Source organism: Callionymus lyra, chromosome 5 (genome assembly GCF_982586985.1).
Source record: "Callionymus lyra chromosome 5, fCalLyr1.hap1.1, whole genome shotgun sequence".
Lineage (NCBI taxonomy): Eukaryota > Metazoa > Chordata > Actinopteri > Syngnathiformes > Callionymidae > Callionymus > Callionymus lyra.
The window spans coordinates 21,228,689-21,248,912 of NC_141822.1; the positions used below are offsets into that span (position 1 = coordinate 21,228,689).

The window sequence follows — 20,224 nt, forward strand, 5'->3', positions numbered from 1 at the left end:
CCACTTGTTGATGCCGGCTCACATTGCCGAGGGGTCTGTGTCATAACTCGGCAACAGTTGGTAAAATCCAGGCGAAAGTCTGGAGATTATGAAGCAGTAAAAGCATTTCAGAGCCTCCTTTTAGTTCCTATAAGACCCAACAGAGGAACCCATTTCCAGTGTCCACAACAATCTATTTAACAGCAGATACATTTTTGGACTTTCCTAAATTCTGCCTCATATGTGATATGTGTATTGAACATGTTTTACCCAGAAATTATATCTTCTATGTGTTACTAATAGAGGTGTAAACAAATATTGATACAGCTTCACAATTTATAATTTGTGGCTTTCCTATCATACTTTATTTACATTATGGTTCTTTAATGGTTTATATATTTTATTATTTTACACAATCTGTAGCTTGTAATCCATGCATTTGTGTCTTCTCGTTCGGACTATTCTGATAATTTATTTTGTAAGTGTCAAGTGGTCTGTAAAGTGTCAAGTGGTCTGTAAATGATGAAACATGAGAGTCAAGTACTTACTATACTTGATAGTACAAATATTATCTTGTTCAAAACAAAATTAATTTGTGCAGAGACAACTCTTCTAATGAAAAATTAAATTGATGGCACTGATGGCGCCACCTACTGAATTCTAAACAACATGACACTTCTTTGTGAAGCTTTATCAGCACATCACTAGTTCTGACTACCCATCAGACGAGGTTACCAGGCTTAAACGCGTTCCCTTGTCCGTCAAGTAAACAATGCAAAAACTGATGAACGATGAAGTCACAGTTTTTACATCAGCATTGGATATTTTGTTTTTCCTAGGAAAGAATATGGGATCATAAAATATTGAGATGAGCTGCACAAACTCTTCTCAATAACAGTACTGCAATACTCTGGTTTTGTTTTACTGATTCATCGCATCACACTTTCATCAATAGAATAAGATAATAAAATAAAATGGTATTGTGGAATCTTAAAGGATCCACAGTGCAGATGTTTTTTTCATGCATTATTAACACTACACTGTTTGTGATACCTTGAAGAGTAAAGCTTTAAAAGAGGAGGATATTACGTTAAAGTTAAACATGTTGGTAGCTACACAAAGACCTGAGGATAATACGACAAAGCAGGAAACATTATCGCTATAAGGTGCAAGCAGTAGGAATCATATTATGGTGAATGTTTCATTCCAGTCCGTATAGATCACACTGCCAAGGAGAGTGCAATGGTGCGTGTCGGCCAGAAGACGGTCAACTCCCTCAGGTATGTTCCTCCTGGGGAAACAGTGTGAATCTTACACACACAGGTAAAGTCAATAAGCAGGAAGTGACTTGTTTACTAAATTGCTTCAATGCCCTTCTTCACCTTGCGTGGCTGCTCTGGGTAAACCATTTTGTGTGTGACATTCAAGATAAAAAATAACATGTTAAAGAGTTATTTTTGACACTGAAATAAAATATTTGCAACTTTGAAAATGGCTAAGGGAGGGATGCTCTTTAAACATCCGAAGTTCAATGACGGTGCCCAGAGGTACTCCCGACTGATTGACTGGATTGACAGTGCGGAGTGGAGTTTCTTCCCCTTCAAAATAAACACGACATGAAACGGGTTAGGATGACTGATCTCACGCCCCATGCCACTTTCCATGTGGGCTACATATCCACTTCTTCCAGGTGTTTCTGCAGACCCCACCTCCACTTTGGGGAAAATAAAAGGTAATTAAAAGAGCTTAAGAACTTAAAACTAATTCAGCAGACTTTTCGAGAGGTAAAAAGGTATTAACCCAGCTTAAGACTTTGAAATAAAATGAGATCATAAGGATTTTAATTTATTTTTTTGCCATTCATTCCCTTATGGGGATAGCGGGGGGCTGGAGCATATCCCAGTATCTTTAAGAGGCGGGGGACACCCTGGACAGAGCTCCACTCATACCTACGGACAATTTCCACAAGTTCCCAATAGACCTCTGTATGTTTACGGGCTGTGGGATAAAACCAAAGTGCCTGAAGACAAACTCACGCAACACAGAATTTTGTGAGTCGTCTTAATAAATAGAGAAAAAAGCACAATCCATAAAGCATGTTGTTCTTCCTTGAATATTTTTTTTTATGTACGTATATATCGTACGATTTGAACCTTGTGGCTTATACAATGATGTGGCTAATCTATGGATTTCTGTGGGTTAATGGCCCCCAGGTGGCGCTATAGCAGGAAGCACAAGAGCGAAAATATAGGTGGACATCAAGATGTATTGCACCAAAAAATAACATTCCCCTCCTCTGGTGTATATAGACAAGAGAAAGTCTGATGAAAGTTCTCACATCCACACTCAAAGACTCAAGACACTGGAGCAACAACTTGCTCTGTGTGGAAAAGGGCATAGAGTGAGCCTTGTGCTCTTGGCTTTCGGAACTAACATCTATCATCTTAGACAACCCAACAATCTCACTGGAGTTTGAGTATTACAATCCCTAACCACGAGGCGTCTGTGTTGTCAAGTCACATCACACCAACGTGGCTGGAAATTAACGCCACCAAAGGCTAGTGAACAAATTAGGAGGTTTTAAAGTCCAACTGTGACAGTGGTGTACAGTGTGCGCCGGCAAAAGCCGAAGTGGCAACACCGATCCATTAGTCAAGAGGCGAGGCTGTTGTAGCCACACTGACATATGACATTACGCTGTTGCCTTCGGACAGACTATATGCAGTTATGTGACAAAGCTTGTGCTCGTCAGCCACTGGCACACGTCTGCTCTCATGACAGTGGAGGTGAAATGTTCTAAACATGTAGCAGTGGGATGCTAAAAAAATTACATCTAGCAATATTAGCAGTATTTGCCTTTGTGTGTGTCAGTTTTCTCTCTAAAAGCAATTATTATTGTTAGCATTATTATTATTATTATACTTGATGCAGTAAGTCGTTCATCATGACAAAGTTTTGGAGTTATTACTTCATAAAATTCCTTCTTGTCCGAAATCTTGGCAAAAGAGAGGTTACGAGAGCGGAGTCTATTATGACGTAATAATGGTCTTCACTACTCCTCCAGCCAGCTGTAATCACACCCTGCTTTGATTATACAACGAGTCCCTTGATGGAGGAGACTTCAGGGATTGATAACGTGCGGTGATTAATCTCAATGTTTGACCAATCACAGCAGAGTGGGTGTGGTTGTGGTGAAAAAAATGTAATCCCCAGAAAATAACAGTTTTCAGTGGGCGGGGCTTAAGCACATATTTAAGTGTAAATATATCAATGAAAAGAGAGTTTTGTACAAACAGACACATACTGATGAGTAGAATAGAGTCCAAGTCAAGTTAAGAAACACTTAAATCAACGCTTTAGTTGCTCTTTAAGATTCTTAAACATGAGATCAGGTCTAGCGTGGAATCGTTGTTAAACTCTTTTTGTACATATTATTAATCAAATATACGATGACATCCAATAAGTTTAGCATATGTGCAAATTTAGTGAATATTGTGTTGACCCCAACGAATAATATTATATAACTTATTCAACTATAGTCAATAACTTTTCTATTATCTTGTTTTTTATATGTTAAAAAAATGTGGGTAATCCCAAGTTAGTAAGTGATCTAATAATGAATATAGCTATTATTATTATTTACTTGAAATGTATCCTGTTTGGGAAGCAGAAAATAGAAATGCATCAGAATAAAAATGCATTCATCATTGATGATGAAGTTTATTTTTTGTTGTTAAAGTAGAATAAATAAGTGTGAATCCCCCGTCTGGAAGAGCTTGAAATGTTGGAAATAATTGCATCACTTCACTACACTGCAGGTTCATTGATATTCGAGTCGACATTTTGGGATTCTGTACCATTAGACAAAGGGATTTATTTTTGGTGGGAGTGGTTTAAGGAAGATTGTGTTCCAGAGTTCACTGCGAAATCAGTCTCCCGTGTTCAATTTTCTTTCAAAGTTAAGACGAGGTGAGTGCGCTGCTTCCAGTTGAGCATATTCCTTTCAAGGTTACTACACAAAAAAGGAAAAGAATTAGCACTGAAAGTAGACATTTTGATGGTAAAATAAAATCTGAGAGAGAAAGAAATCAGAACTATCCAAATATTCTTAAAGGTCACTGCTTAGACGAAGTGATATCATGAGCAAAAGCTTGTGTATAAAAAGGTTTGCATCAAGTTTTTATTATGACAGGCTGTGGAAATATTCAAGTATAGTGTATTAAACTAACGTGCATCAAGCGATTTTACTCGCATATACTGTAGATAAAGTACTCTTTTCCCGATGGGAGGTTGAACCTTTTACACTCTTTTATAGCTCAATCCTATTTGATATTCCAGATAACACAACATACATAGTCATGCTTGCATGATTAATCTTGGTCACTAGAGGATACGTTAGATTTTTCCTTTGTAATTTGCTCCGGGAGATTAAAGAACCTATAGTCTTATCTAACCTGCACAAACGTCCTTCTCTTTAAAATCTCTGGGGTTTCTAGGGGCTGAGAAATGTAGGCGACTTCATTACAAACCAAATGTTTGATACTAAATTATTTTGCTTCTAAATCATCTTGGTCTAAGTTTTTAAAAATATAATAAAATGAGACTATTTTCATTTCTATTGGATTATTTAATCATGTGTTTAACTTGGTTAACACGATGCAAAGACAACAGTAGGTGTGGTAACATTTGAATTTCTCTGGTGACCTGATTAAATGTTCCAAGATTACTTTCTCCATGTTCACATGAACCACACAGTCCTGTATGAAGCAAAGAAGAATCCTGTGGTTGTTTACAAAAACACATTTTCAAATCCAGAAGAGTTTAAATTGTGTCAAAATTCAACATCATTACTGCGGCACAAATTAAGATACTCTGGTAAAGCAGAGCATTAAGTAATTAAACGTTTATTTTAGTAATTAATCAACATATTCCTCTTTCATTTTCATGAGATATGATAATGAAAACAAGGAAAAAATCTTGAGAAAGAAATAAAACAATATTTAAAAAAGATAATTTATAAAGCAGTATATAGTAGAGGTGATGAGGGAAAAATCCAGAAAAATTAGCATTAGCATTAGAAGTATAATAACTGGTATAATAACACTAAGGTTAGCTTAGTTTATGCATATATATTATAATATGTTTTGTTGTATTGTATTTATCTTTTATAATGATTTATATGTAGTATAAAGGTATGTATCTTATCTACATATTAATGTATTGCTAGAGGTTTTATATTGCTAGTTGTATTCTATACATATCTGTTATCATATTCAGCAATTTGCTGCAAACTGAACAATAGCCTTTGCTTTTTGGTTTCACTTTAGAAATGATAACATGTTCTAAATATATTAATTCATTCAAAAAAACAAAATGAGTCAGGGTCAGAACCGAGTTTCATAGCTACATAATTTACACACACACACAAAACCTTTGCAGGCTTCTCATCGAATAAGAAAACCCTATTAAAATTAATCTATTAATCTGTTCATTTCAAATTCTAATCAGGACAAATTACAAAAAAAAACTAAATTGTAGTGGCTCAAAAACTATCTCTGGATCTTATCTCATACTAATATGTCACAATAGAACAACGTTTAGAGATAAAATGAACAGTTTAGATGTCGAGATAACAGATGAATCTAAACTATTGTCGAGAACATGTGTATATATCCACAGAGAAAAATGTTCTCTGAGAGATTTTGTGCAGGAAACGTTCATTCTGAATGGTGATAACATTTCCTGACAGTGTGCAGAAAACAACCCCAGTGCGAGGACGGTCAAACCCTGACAGGCCCAAGATGAATGGTTTTATCCACACGAGTCCCTGACATTGTTTTTGCTCACTTAATTCATCATCCTGTCTCAATGATACACTTTTCTTTTGGGTGGGGAAAAAAAAAGGAAAAGAAATCTTCAATTCTGTCTGGGGTAGAAGATAAAAACATCATTCCAGGAAGTTACACAAACAGAATATCACAAGGAAGTCGTCGACACGCTCATGGATGCTATAGCAATAGATATAATGTCTTACTGGCTCAAAGAAAAAAGCAGCTATAGTTCGACACTGCCACAGATCTCCAAAGTCTGTCAGAGTGGGTTTAAATCAAAATAGGAGGGAGAGAGAGAATATTTGAACCAGCAGGAGCACAACGAAAAGTGGTCGTTCAGCTATTATGGAGTGTGTGGTATTGTTAAGGCTCCAGTGGCTGAGGTGGGGAAAATAAATGTCATTACAATTTTTACTCACACTTTGGGCTCACTTGTACCTAAAGAGTCCACGACTGGCATTTATTTCAAAAGCAAGCAGCTTTATAGAATCACTAAAAACACATTTATTCAATAATCTTCTCCCGCTTTATCCCTTAGCGGGGTCGAACCTGGAACTCAAGATTCTTTAGCGAGAGTTCACAATTCACCTTTGTGGGTTTTGGACTGTAGGAAGTAACCTTCAACCACTTTATGTAATGTTGTGCACTAGACTATATTCATATTATGCTTCACAAACTACAAAAGTTGGAGTTGACTATGGATACCATTTAAAGAGCCTTCTCCCGGAGAAAAGCTATTTTAAGGCAGGGAAATTCAACGAGTACTTTGGGCCATTTCATAATAAATGTGTTGTTAAAAAGATGTTAAAAGTGCATTTTTGACAATTCTTTGTAATTCGTAAACAGATGATTTAATGACGAATGGACAGAAAAATATCTAGACATTCGTGTTACGATGTTTATGCCGTCAAAAAGTGGGACAACGTGAGGAGATACTTCAATTTCTAACTAACATTAAAGAGGAAATAGCAGTCCAGGAGGTGACTGGACCACAGGGTGGAAATCCCTTTTTCAAAAACCTAACTCTGGAAGTTTTAGTGGAATTTAAGGAGTAAAGTTTCACTACAGCAGCAGCATAATGAACATGATCATTGTTCACCAAACACGTTTCACACACAAAAAATACGCTGCACACTTGCACGAGCTCAGGCAGACAGAATTTGTCATAGACACATTCCTACCCTTCTTATTTTCAGGCGGCAAGGATGACAAACCCAGAAAAGTGCATGGAAAGTGGGAGAAGACGAGAGGATATCAAATATTTATTTCTATTTTCAGCTACTGTTCATTTATTTTAGCCCGCAGTCAAGTTTTTCTTAAAATATGCAGGATTTAGAGATAATTAGAGGAGAATACGCATGTTTGTTTCCTCCTTGTTCTATTTATTTATGGTGTAAAAAACAACTTTATTAATGTTTATCTAATCTACTCATCTGATGTTATACATGTTAACCAGTTGAAAAAACATGTGAATAAATATTTATATTCATACTATAATTATGTGATCATAAACAATTGTTTTTCATCGTTTTAATTCATTTTGTTTCATGTTCTTATTCTTTGAGAATAATTGGTTCTAGAATAGAAGTATTAGTTCTGAAGCATGTTCGCATTTCTGAAAGAAGCATTAATTCAAACCATAAATACGACGATTAAGTAGAAATATGTATTGGGCCAAACAAAGAAAGACGGTTGCAGGTGGACCTTTGGTGTCAGCTTCCATTATTCGTGGCAATAATGGCTTCCCAGCGGGGCAACTCTCTGTCCGGCTATTTGTGGGTATTTGAAGTGCGAATTACACATAGGTTACACCAGTGTCTGTGACAACACTTAGCAAAACAAGTGCCGTGGGATTGTTTTGACGAACAACCATGTTGCTTTCATGGTGCAGGCGTTTAATTTAAATGGTTATCACCCCCTTCTCGCCACTCACCATGGAAACAGCTGGATTTTAGTTACACCTCTGAGACCCGATCTCCACACTGTTCACCCGCTCATACGACTGCAGAACATCTCTGAATAAAAACAAATAAAGATGCACTATAGGTGAACGGCTTATTCTGCCGAAATAACATGAATTATCTGTATAAACACGAAAAGTACTGTAATGAGCAGAATAGTTTCGACCGCACAACTGACCAAACCCCCAGAGGCGTCGAAGACCCCAACTGTGACTTCCTGAATAATACAAGCCAACAGTGGCAGCCCTCAATTCTAAGTTTTTCTGTTTACATTCTTTCTTTTTCTTTTTTTTTTGGCTCCGAGAAAAGTTTGAATCCTGAATTTTCTCCTTCATTACTGGATTTCCTATTCCTTAAAATACATAATGCATGAGCTGGTGTGGTCAACTGGGGGAGGCCCAGATGAAAGACTACTTCTGCACACTAAACTACAAATACAGTCCAACTCTATACCGATACATGGTGTTGTTGAGGTACTTCTGCTTAACTGTAATATAAAACCTTTAAGCCTTTGTTTGTAATTCACTAGACGTGAACAAATGAGACAACAAACTCTGACGGCCTGAAGAAAACATTTTTTAGGCTACACACTTAAACCAATCACTCATTGTTTAACACAGTCCATTAAATCTGTTTACGAGCGGTTTTCAGTGTGCATTTGCCAGTTTAGGCCTGGAGAAATCCCAGTTAATTTTTCTGTCAAGAAGCAAGGTCCTTCAGTGCCAATAGTGATTCATGTTCTTCAATCTCTCTCAGATGGATGGTTGCTTCAGTTCAAGTACAATCAGATATCACTGCCATTCTGTCACGTCATGTTAAATTGTCAAGGCCAACATGAAGATAAAATGAGGCAATGATCTTTGTTTCAACGAATGAGAGTAAATATAAAATGGAATTGCAAGAAGTCTGCAACGAACATCATCTGAAGTTGGGTTACAAAATGACACTGCTTAATGAAGCTTCGTCAGACCATCACTACATCCCAGCAGTAAATGATTTTGGCTAACACACCTATCTGTCCTTATATTTTCCTCACTTAAAAGTTGTAAAATGAGGACCATGGCTCGGATTTAAAAGAGCAGGTTAACATATGAGTGACAAACATCCTAACCATGATTAAAATGAAGCATTAAAGTTTGGAGAAAAAACAGAATCTATTGTTAAAATTATTAACTAAGTAAGACAAGACTAGGACCAGAAAAGACAACAACGGAGTTTCAAAACTGATCATTATGACCGCCATAGTTCAATTGTCAATCTAGTACATATCACACCGAGACATAGCACTGATTGTTTCTGATTGAAATCACTTGCACTGACTCTACAGTAGGTTGCGCCAGAAAAAAAGGTGGACAGAGACGAAGCAAAATCTCAAAAAAATAAATAAAAAAACATTTCTACATTTTCCAATGGTATAGACAGTTTTATTTAGATGTTTCAATGCTAATTTATGTGATATACAAAACCCTTGTGTAATCTTAGGGTCATGGTGACCCGAAGGATTGAGAACAAATGTAATTGTTTATTCCTTGTTTTGATTTTGGGTCAGGGTGAAGGACCTCTCTGGCTTCATGAAATACATATGCAGTGGTGGAGGTTGTTTATCTTGATCCAGAAGCAACATCATTTGTTTTCAGGCCTTTGGGTCACTTTGACCCTGAGATAACACAAAGGGATCACTGTTTGTGTGTAACTTGTTTTTATTGGCATGTCCAGTTGTACTGTGGTGTGTTAAATTATTTAAGTTTTTTTTCTTAAAGTTCAAAAGCTAAATACATATATTTTATCCACATCAATGTATGTATCAATTGGTATTTAATTTCACATGTTTTGATGTTCATATAATACAATCACTTGTATAGTACCACCAAAAATAAAATTGAAAACTGCAATATTGGTAGAAATATCGTTCCTACGGAGAAGAAATGTACTTGTGTTATGTTACGTTCTTTGCACCAGTCAATCAGTCTTCTCCAGAGCAGTTCTCATGACAGCCTTGAATGGCAACTGCTATATTTCATATATTGTAAAAGATATTGCATCAACACTATCATTTTACATCAGGTGCTTCTGTGTACAAAATACATCAACATGTCAACAGACAAAAACTTTTGCTACAGAGAAAGATATGATAAAAACAATTTCAATAAAGTTATACCTTCCTAGCCTAACCTGTTGTCCACCTCTGTCTCCATACGATACAATAATACATTAATAGATGTTAAATTGATTTTTTAAAAAGCTGGATTTAACCAATTATTTCCCCTTAAGAGGATTAAAGAAGGATGGAATACGTTGTGACATCCTAATTATTCACAAGCTTAATAGGAGGGATTAATAGCATCATCAAGATTTGGTACTTAATGCATCATGTAGTACAAGAGGTCAACATTTTTTACATGTACATAAGTGAGAAATAGATATTCGGAAGTTGTTCACGCTGTAAGTGGGAAAACAGAGCTAAGGAAACATGTTTAACCGGACACTTACAAATATGAATCCACTGCTGAGCTGTTTCCGGTTCTTGTCCTTCTCGTCCACCAACCAAAACCCATCTGCGTCCTAAACAATCTTTGGTATCAGTGATATTGTAAAATAGAAAATAATTGTGTATAATTGAAGAAAAAACTATGAGAAAACATTAGCCAAAGTTAGACCTTTGAAATATAAGATACAAGTTTAGATTCTAGTTGTTTTCCACATAGTCCCTTTTCAGCTCTGTCCTTAGATCAACTTAGTTCCTTACAATTCACTGTGTACCCAAATACTTCAATGGTCTTCCTCCGTCTCCAAAATATATTTCCTCATTGCTTAAGTTGTATCTAAGAGAAATATTGATGAATCCTCATGCAATATGTATTCTGGTGCGCCCGAGACTTGATAGGTCCGGTGATCCAAGCACATGCAGGAAGAATCACTTCCACCCAGTGTATTGAATGAACAACATCATGTTCCATAAAGAAGAACATCTAAATGAATCAATATAACCCACTTACCAATACATTTCAATGTTCTTCCTGTTTTTTTCCCCTTAAAGCTATTGATCAAGTTGAATCAAGTGCAGCAAGATCCAAGTAATACATGATATTAAATTATCTGTAAGGTACCCATTGAGATACGAAGCATAGCTTGACTGATGGTTCAGGGAAACGTGTTAAGCTGCACAAATCTTGAAGCACAGATGCAATTGAATGTCATAAATAATAGTTTATATATATATATATATATATATATATATATATATATAGACACATTCGTTTATAACCGTTAAATAGACCTGGGCAAAGTGCAGCCTGGTGGACCACATGCGGCCCTTTTTGCGGCCCTAATGATGTCAGAGAAGAACTGATCCATGTAGAACATTTTCCAACAGCCAAACATATAATTGTATTTATTTTAACTATGAATACAATTTGCTAAAGTTCCTTTGTTAAGGACTTTTTCTTTTCTCTGTTTTGGGAATATCTTTTGCCCTTAAATAATTTGATCATTTTAAAAAAGAAAACTATTTTATATGTTTCTTACTCTCTTTTTTCTCTTCTGACTTTCTAATGCTTTATCCCTTCTTTTAAAAAAAAAAATGTACATCATATTTTAACTCTTCTCTCCTTTCTTTTAGATTTCGCCCCTCAAAAACCGTATGTACATTCATTTAAATAACTTAATCATCAAATCTGTGAAGGTTCTCATTCATCCAGTCCATGGTTATCCAAGAGTTTCAAAAGCAAGTCAACTTGACTGTGGAGAGTTTCTAGGATAGTTCCTAAAAAAAACTACATAGTCCAGTTGACTCGCTTTTGAACCTTTTGGTTAATCATCAAAGTTTACAACTGGCATATATGCTGATCCAACTTTAGACATACTTTTATCCATAACTACTTAATGGAGGTAAAGTGTTTCCAATGAGCTCTTGAGTTGTTTAAAATATGCATGGGTCGAGGCAACTGTTATATAACCACCAACATTATTTTCTTATGCAAGATTCTAATCAAGAAACAAATAAAGGCCAAATAGTCTTAAAACTGAAACTGAGTCTTAAAACCAATACTAGATGTTAAAATGAGGTCTGAATCCAGCAAAGCACTTTACCCATGTACTTAAATAACTAGGCCTATCAAGTTGCAGACACACCAGGGTTTAAATATTGAACACTGAATCATTAATATTTCTCTTAGATACTGTTTGACTCTGCAAAAACAATTTTTTTACCCAGAATTGGTCGTGTCTTCGGATCCATTGGGTCTACTGGAGTAAGAAACAGTATCTGCTGATTGTGGGAACATACATAAAAGTAAGTGGTTCCATATAGAGATTCTGTAAACCTGACCCAAACAAGCATCTTAACGGGTCAAAATAGATGATCGTACCTATTAGGTATTCTCTACAATAGCTTTCTATTTCATTATTTATTTACCGTTTTTATCGATATATAGATAAAAAGAAAATATTCAACTCCTGCATCTTTCAAATATTAAAACAATATATCTATATTAAATCAAACCTATGCTCTCCATGCCAAGTTGGCAAAATATATTCATGCATTAACATTCTCTTGTCTGGATTATTTATGAATTTGCTCCTCGCTGACATCACGCCCCACACTAGTCAATAACTCAGCAGCGAAGGATCTGACTGGTCCTAACAGACGAAGGCACATTACACCAGTTTAAGCTTCACTGCACTGGCTCCGTGGATTTTATTTATAACTCTTAAACCCTTGGGACGGGCCTTGATGGAAGTCCCAAAGTCAAGGCTTAAATCTAAGGGTAACAGATCCTTCTCCATCAGACTTTGGAATAGCCTGCAGAAGATATCGAACTGCAGCTTTCAATTACACTCGTCAAATTCACCACACAACAAACACATTTTTATAGACTTGCAAATATTTTTGCCTTCTTCTTTGGTATCGCTGATATTCTAGCACATTTAGTTGTATTTGGAAGCATAAACATATACCTGCCCCCACAAAAAAAGAGTATATTGAATTTAAAAAAATGATTTTTTTGTTCGAGTTTAGCAGGCCCTTTAGTTTACTGAACTAGTCCATTATCAATTGTATATATTGTACTTTGGTATATTACCAATAATATCTATATTTGAGTCGTAAAGTGGAGGTTATACGAAAAGATTCATCGAATATCTGTTTTCTTCTGCCATTTTCTCTCCAGTAATTCCTGATTTGTTTATGGAAACAATGCACAACACCAGCTGTTGAGGTTTCACGAAACAGTGAATGAGGGTTCTTGAAATACCTAATGAAACAGTGTCCTTTACAGACACAAGAAGCTTTTTTTTCTGCTCTGTATTAGGTTATAAACTAAATTCAGTTAAAACTGAAAGGGCCAGCTACTGAGCCCTGAAAAATTACAGTGTATCAATAAACCTCATCATCCCATCACAACAATACAATATAAAAAAACATATATATACACACTCACACACACACACACACACACACATATATATATATATATATATATTTTTTTTGTATAGAGTTTGTCTTGCACTATGGGAGTAATCCAACTCTACACTGTGGCCCAGATCCGAGAGGGCCAGACCTTTAAACTCCACATAATCACTTGTCTCTTCTGCCTTCTTTATTCTACGAAGCGAACAAAGAGAGTAAAAGCCAGAGGACTTGGCTTTAGCGGGAAGATGGACTTCTCATCCATCAACTGTCAAGGCTTGGGTGGGGGGCACTTCCATGGATCACTGGTCAAAACCAGGAAAAAATACCCCGCTGGTTTGACCAAATCTAAAGCATAGAAACGCGACTTTCCCAGATCCTTGACCTCTCTCGTATCCACTCACCGTTTCCCCAGATGCCTAATTGTTTCTGTGATGAAGCCGAGCCTCATGGGACTGTTTAGGGAATTCATTTGATGGCACTGACCCAGTAATTGGATGACACCACACTTCATTAAACAGCAGTAGTCGGACATGGTGCCTGGCCATGCTTGCACGTTCCTTTTCACACACGTCCTCACACAACTGGGAAGACAGGTTCCTTGGTTTTATTGATTCAAAATCAACATTTTATATTGTTTATCTTTTTGTGGTCCTTGTGCATTAGCAGGTGACAGAAGCAGCCAATATGGAGACCGGTCTGTGGTTCTGGATCACCAAATATGGGAACTTTTATTTGCATCTGCTATGATTTTGTCAATAATTGAAAATGCTGGTTATATTAAACTTGCATACATAATGGGCCCTTTGTAAAGAATGACCTGGCTGTAATTCAAATTATCGAATAACCACGATTAACCACCATAAGAGTGAGATAAACAGATGGTTTCTCAACTTCTCTGGTACATCCCTATAGATGGTCTCACCAATCTCCATTTTAAATTATGCGTTAATGGATTTTTTTTTCCCCCATTATCGATTGTTCCTAGGCAACCGAGTGTCGTGAGCAAGAACCTGAGCTGTCACGCAGTTATGATAATCTGATTTTTCGAGATCATGTTAAACATACTCCATGGGTCCTACCTTTAAAAAGGAGAGGTTTCGGTTCCGTCCAATGCTGGTGATCTCCAAATTCCCCATCACAACCTCACAGTTCTCATAGTATTTCTTCAGGGTGCTGTACTGCTGGTCCAAATCCGACAAGGTGCTCAACTTGTTCTCGGTGCCGGGACAGACTGAAAAAGACAAAAAAAAAAGGCAGAAGCATCATAAGACGAGAGTTTGCATAGTGTTAACATTATTCCTGACACATCTTGAACGGTTGCACTTCACCTCCAAAACACTTTGAAAGTTGCTAAAGGAGGCAGACAGTGTGAATCAGCCTGATAATTTAAAGAGGATAAGAGAGCGGTAGCACATTCAGCAAAAGCATGTATTATGTCTGTGTGATCACAGACACCCAAACGGGGAAAGAAAAGGAGACAAGACGAGAGAATGAGTAGGTCGGAAGATTATGTAAATTCCTGCAAAGAGTGCAGAGTGCAGCCGACATGACAATGAGCCAGCCGCCGGAGTGGGGACTGAAGAAGGGACAAGTGGGGTAAGTGAGGTGGGTGCTACTTCTCTAATGCAGTGACCTACAGTGATGGTCTAGCACCGGCACGCTGTTTAATCAAAGATATTCAAATTCTGCCGGTTGACCTTTACGAAGGGTTTCACATACTCGGGCGATGAGATTTCAAGAGTTTGGTGGTATTAAAGTTAAAGTTTGCACAGGCGAGAGAACCCATCCGTGTCTTTTTTCTGAGTAAACGTGTATTACCCAAGGGCCGAGGAAATCAGCGAGTTTATCAAATAGACCAACAGTTTACTACTTGTGTATAAATATGAAGCATTATAATTAATTATTTTTAACATTTCAAAGGATGTCAAAATTGAAAATCATTCTTTATAGTACTCAATCGGAAGGCTTCTTAAAGAATAGTCATTAAGTCATATCTAAATGAGTCATGAAATGTTAATGATCCAGCAGTAAGTTGTTACTGCAAACTAAATTTAGAGCCTACAACTTAATTTATGGAAGTAAATATAGGCCATCAGACTTTGAATATAAATATATGTTTAATTTTTACATCATCATTAGATTGTACTGTGTTTTTGTATATTATTGTGTTTTTCCTTCATTTCTATGTGATGTTTTATGTAAACTGTCTGCATCTTTGTTGAGAACTACAGATGGAAAGTAGCATTGTGCAGCCATCTTTTTAATGTAACTGCACATTGTCCTTTTAAATAAACTGAATCTGAATCAAAAAGTCATACATTTACTTCCATATTAATTCCTTAACACCATCCCTATATTTGTTACCCAACTCTTCTGGAAGCCTGAAAGTCTTCACTGTTCCCAGATTATCTTGGATGGATGTGCCTGGAATCTGTCCACTGGCAGCTTTTTAGAATACTTGAATGAACAAGTGTCTCTGTTGTCAGACACATTGAAATCTCCGGAAAAACAAACAGGTCAGATGTTTGTTACCAGACAAATAAGCAATCCTAAAAGTAAACATTGAATCACAGACTATTAATTGAAACAGTTTTCCTTGGGTACATGCAGTTCCTGAAACAAGGTAAAAAAATTACCAAAACTAATAAGGTAAAGTAAATAACATTTAACTTTATTATTATATTAAATTTCACTTACATAGGGTAGACATTGGGTCAATTTGCTTATAAGAGTTAAGTTGTCAAGTCTATCAACAACAAAAGAGATCCAGAAATCCAAGCAAGCAAATAGATTGACATTCAGGGGACACACCACTAAGAGAGTGACATTTAAGAACAGACCAACTTCAAATGCCAATTAACTTCACTAGCACGATTTGCGCCTGAATTATTAGTCACATAGTCTGGAAGGTAAAGAGCCAAGTTTGCAGTTAGATATGCAGTGTGGTGCCCTTAGTGAACTTCATACGAGAGATTTATACAGCAGATGCACCAAGAGCGCCACAGGCTAAACAGAGCATCTTTAATTAAAGATAATTGTAAGTTTTGAGTACCTTAGGTAAAAAATGGATAATGTTATATCATTTATCTTAATGTATCTTACAGTGGGCGTTTATAATTGTGCTTATTCATAGGCACGGCAACTATATCCTAACTGTTTGCTATGTAACATTAACTATAGATTCAGCAGCGGATGAAAAAGATAAACGTTTGTGCACTGCAAGACAAACCAGAAATTCTTGTTTTATTTTACTTTTGTCTCAACCACAGATAAATACATTTTAACAACAGATTTAATTACTTCAATTGCATTCATGTAATGACAAATGATTGGATTTGATGTATTTAAGCGATATACTGCACTGCATTTTTTAATAATAGATGTTTCTGCTCTGGTACGTCAGGATTCTTTAAATATTTTAAGTCATGTGCACTAACCTCCTTCTTATATTGTTATTATTATTACTATTATTGTGGTTTGTGCTTGTTTGGTCAAATATTAGATTCAACTGCTAACATTTAATTCTGGGTGAAATAAATGATTTAATGTACATTTCATGAATGAATTAACAAAATTAAACAAGCATTTGTTATTTGTTTTTTGATATTTTTAATGTAGCTATTTAGTTAATTATAATGAGTAAACTAGTGACGGCCTGATGAAGCTTCATGAAGCGCCGTCTTAATTTCGACACAGAAGTTCTAATGTGATAGGAAACTCAACTTTGTTTGAATAGCACTTTAAAACAACACCAGTATCACAAATTGTTTCATGCAGAGTAAAAACCCAGGGACTACAAGTTGTTTTAAAAAATTACTAGAGACTAGACAGTGCAATCTAGTGGGCTGAAAATAATCCTACTGTTTCATGAAGCTTCATCAGACCTTCAATAGTTATAATTCAGCCTCATGCTGATTTATTTAAGCCAATTTTGCTCAGGGATGAAAAATACATATTTTATTCAGATTCTCTTTGATTCATTATTCCATATTGTGAAGTGGAGGCAAAAAATACACAGTTCAAGTGTTTGTTTTTGAAACATAGCTATTGCTTTAATTTATAACTACAAATTTGCTGAGCCTGAATGTAATTTTTTTTCGCAGGGGAAATAGTATCCGTCGTGCAATACTATGAATATTGTAAAACTGATTAACAGCACATCAGTCAAACAGGTTATTGCCAAAGGAGAAGCAATCAAGGAGAAATACCTCTAAGCTGTTGCATAGCTTCGCTTGTATTGAGCAACAATGGGAGCCAATAACGTCTTATATTGCTTTATAGATCATGAGCTATCTTTCCTTTGTGATCTTCAGCAAGCCAAAATAACAGTGTGGGGACACCGTTGGCGGTGATAAATGAGATTTACTGACCACACGCACGGAAGAGTTATTAGATGAAACAATTTAGGAGACGCTACAAACCCAAAAGAAGTCGGCACGAGGAAATAAAGCTGCTTTGATCGATAAGTGCTGGTGTGTGTCCTGGTTTTTTGTGTGGAAAAAAATGTTAGTGGGCGAACGTAATAACCCGTTATTGAAACTTACTGGAGGGGGTTTGTTAGTCTGTGTGTGTGCTGGTCCTGATGAAAGATCAGGTGAGAGGTGATGAGCAAAGGAAAGTCACTCTTCAAGGCCAATATCAGCCCTCCAACACAATCGCGCACACACACACACACTTGGTGACATGAAGAGAAATAGCACTCATTTGGGGTGAGCGAGCACGGCAGCCGAATTGAAGCTGAGAAGGGCGAGACAGAGGAAGAGACAGACTTCTGTATTTGTGGGAGTAGATAGGACGTGCGCGAGGAAGCATTAGCATTCATATCGACATGCTCTACTGTAAACGCACTTTCGCTCTGGTCTCATTTTAAAAATGTCCGGATCCGTCAGCTCCAATTCTTCCAAGCTTGGCCTAATTTCTTTTTCTCTGACCTCAGCCATCCATTTCCCCCGTCACAGTTCCGCTCTTGTCTCTCACCCTGATCAACTCGGAACACTGTTGGACCCCTGCCTTTCTCAGCCATCAATGAATTGTCTGAATACATTGCGAACACTGACAGCTGCAATCAGTCTTGAATTTGTTCTCACTCTGGTAAACAATAATTACGACCAAAGCATTTTAATCAACTGTGGACCAGTGACGTTTTCAAAAATCACATTAAATGAATGTGTTAGCTATTTTGGATTTTTGGTTCTGCAGAGTAATAATGCAGTGAGCTCCTTTCATGATGATGTTTTGAAGTTATTACTTTAAATAGTTTTACCCATCCTAAATATTGGCGAAGGAGAGGTTATAAGAGCAGCTCTAATCACTCCCCGCTTTGTTTATACATTGAGTCCCTTGGAGGTGGAGACTTCGGTGATCTATGATGCAAGGTGACAGACCTCGATGCTTGACTAATCACAGCAGAGTGGATGTTATTATGGTAAACAAGATTTTAGCTTGAGAAAAACGTGTTTATAGTGGGAGGGGCTTAAGCACATTTTCTAATGGAAATATTTCAATGAAAAGAGAGTTTTGTATAATTAGACACATACAGATGATTACAATAGAGGTCCAAGATCAATTAAAAAAACACTTAAATCAACAAATTAGTTTCCTTTCAAAAGAAATAGAAATAAATGGAGATAAAATGCTACTTCATATCTAACGTTTTGTGAGTTGTGATTTTGTGATGCTACAATTACATCACGCAGCCATTTCTATGTCTTTTTGAAGGACAGTTTGAGTTAAAGACTGCTTTTATTTAGTTTGAACCGAGTGCATGGCAGATGACAAACAGCAAAGTGAAAGAAAGAGCAAAATAAAAAGAGTGAGTGAGGAGAGGGAAGAGCATGATGCAACTGTTGTTCGTGCTCATAACTCAGTTTTATGAGCATTACAGCCACTAAAAGCAACATAGGATACTGATAAATGGCAAAAGGCTTCACACTTGATATTTGAAGTTTAAACTCAACAAATTGAACACTAGTGTAGGCGTGACTCTGGATTTATACGAGCCTGTTTGAGACACCTTTTACCCCAGGCACATCCTTTCAAATCACTTCTTCGATTGTTTCAAAACTGAATTACACCAAAATCAAATCCAAATATAATTTCTGCCAGAACACACAGATGACATTTAGAAAGCTAGAGAATCTATCAGTTGTATCTTATCTTTTCTGAAGGCTGTCAGGATTATTAAAGAATGGTCTTGTATCCTATTGTATTTATGTTATTTATCATCCATTTTTGAGCCCCTTCATGAAAGCAATAACCATGTACCATTCTTAGCTGCTGGTTAGCTTACAGGCTTCTTCTTCTACTACTTTTGTAGTACGTTGGAACCCTATCGACGACAGGTATTTTTGCCAATTGAAACAAGTTATTAAGTTGTGTTTCATTTTGGTTTTTTACTGTTGTTGTGTTGTCTTGTGGTAAGATTAGTGTTTTCTCAAGACATTTACGCCGGTATCTGCTGCCGTATATTCCGTTTAGCGTAGTCTACGTCACTAATATGGCGGCCATTAAGGGTTAAAGTTGTTGTCTATCAATCCAAACTTAATTTCCGGGCCATTTGAGTGTGCCTTCTGAGTCAGAATATAATTTGTAATGAGACTACTTTTTTGACACAACCCTATATAGCGATGTTTATGAAGGTCCAATTTTGATTGGACCAGCAATCTACTAGTTGATGAACCAATGAGCAAGTTCATTGGAATCAAACAGCTGTCAGTCTCAATTAAAATGACTGCTTTGGTGTTGCATAATCTAATAGACATATTATGAATTTGTCGACCCAAATATGCGAGTTTGTGATTACAAGTCCAGCCTCATTTACTTTAAGAGTGCGTACACAAAAAAAAAGTGTTTACTCTTTCATATCAAGGTTCTAAGCAAGTCCCCTATCCAGCACCCTCCTGATAATTGCTTGCTTGTACAAAAACACACCCCAAAAAGAAGAATTCTGGAAGTAAATGTGTCCCATCAGGCTGTGTCTGTAACAAGTAACTCTATTTCTATTTAGAAGCAAACTTCAAAAATATATATCACTCGCAGTAAGC

At 36.5% G+C, this 20,224-nt stretch overlaps 1 protein-coding gene across 3 annotated transcripts in view; it reads right to left on the reverse strand.

Annotated features, from left to right (window-relative positions):
• The window catches only part of LOC148079724 (receptor tyrosine-protein kinase erbB-4-like), a 222,740-nt gene that overhangs the window by 98,054 nt on the left and 104,462 nt on the right, over positions 1-20,224 (reverse strand). For all 3 annotated transcript variants that reach the window (XM_087791381.1, XM_087791382.1, XM_087791380.1), the window contains exon 2: positions 14,261-14,412. In XM_087791381.1, the coding sequence (XP_087647507.1) occupies positions 14,261-14,412 (152 nt within the window). The remainder of the gene's footprint in view (positions 1-14,260; positions 14,413-20,224) is intronic.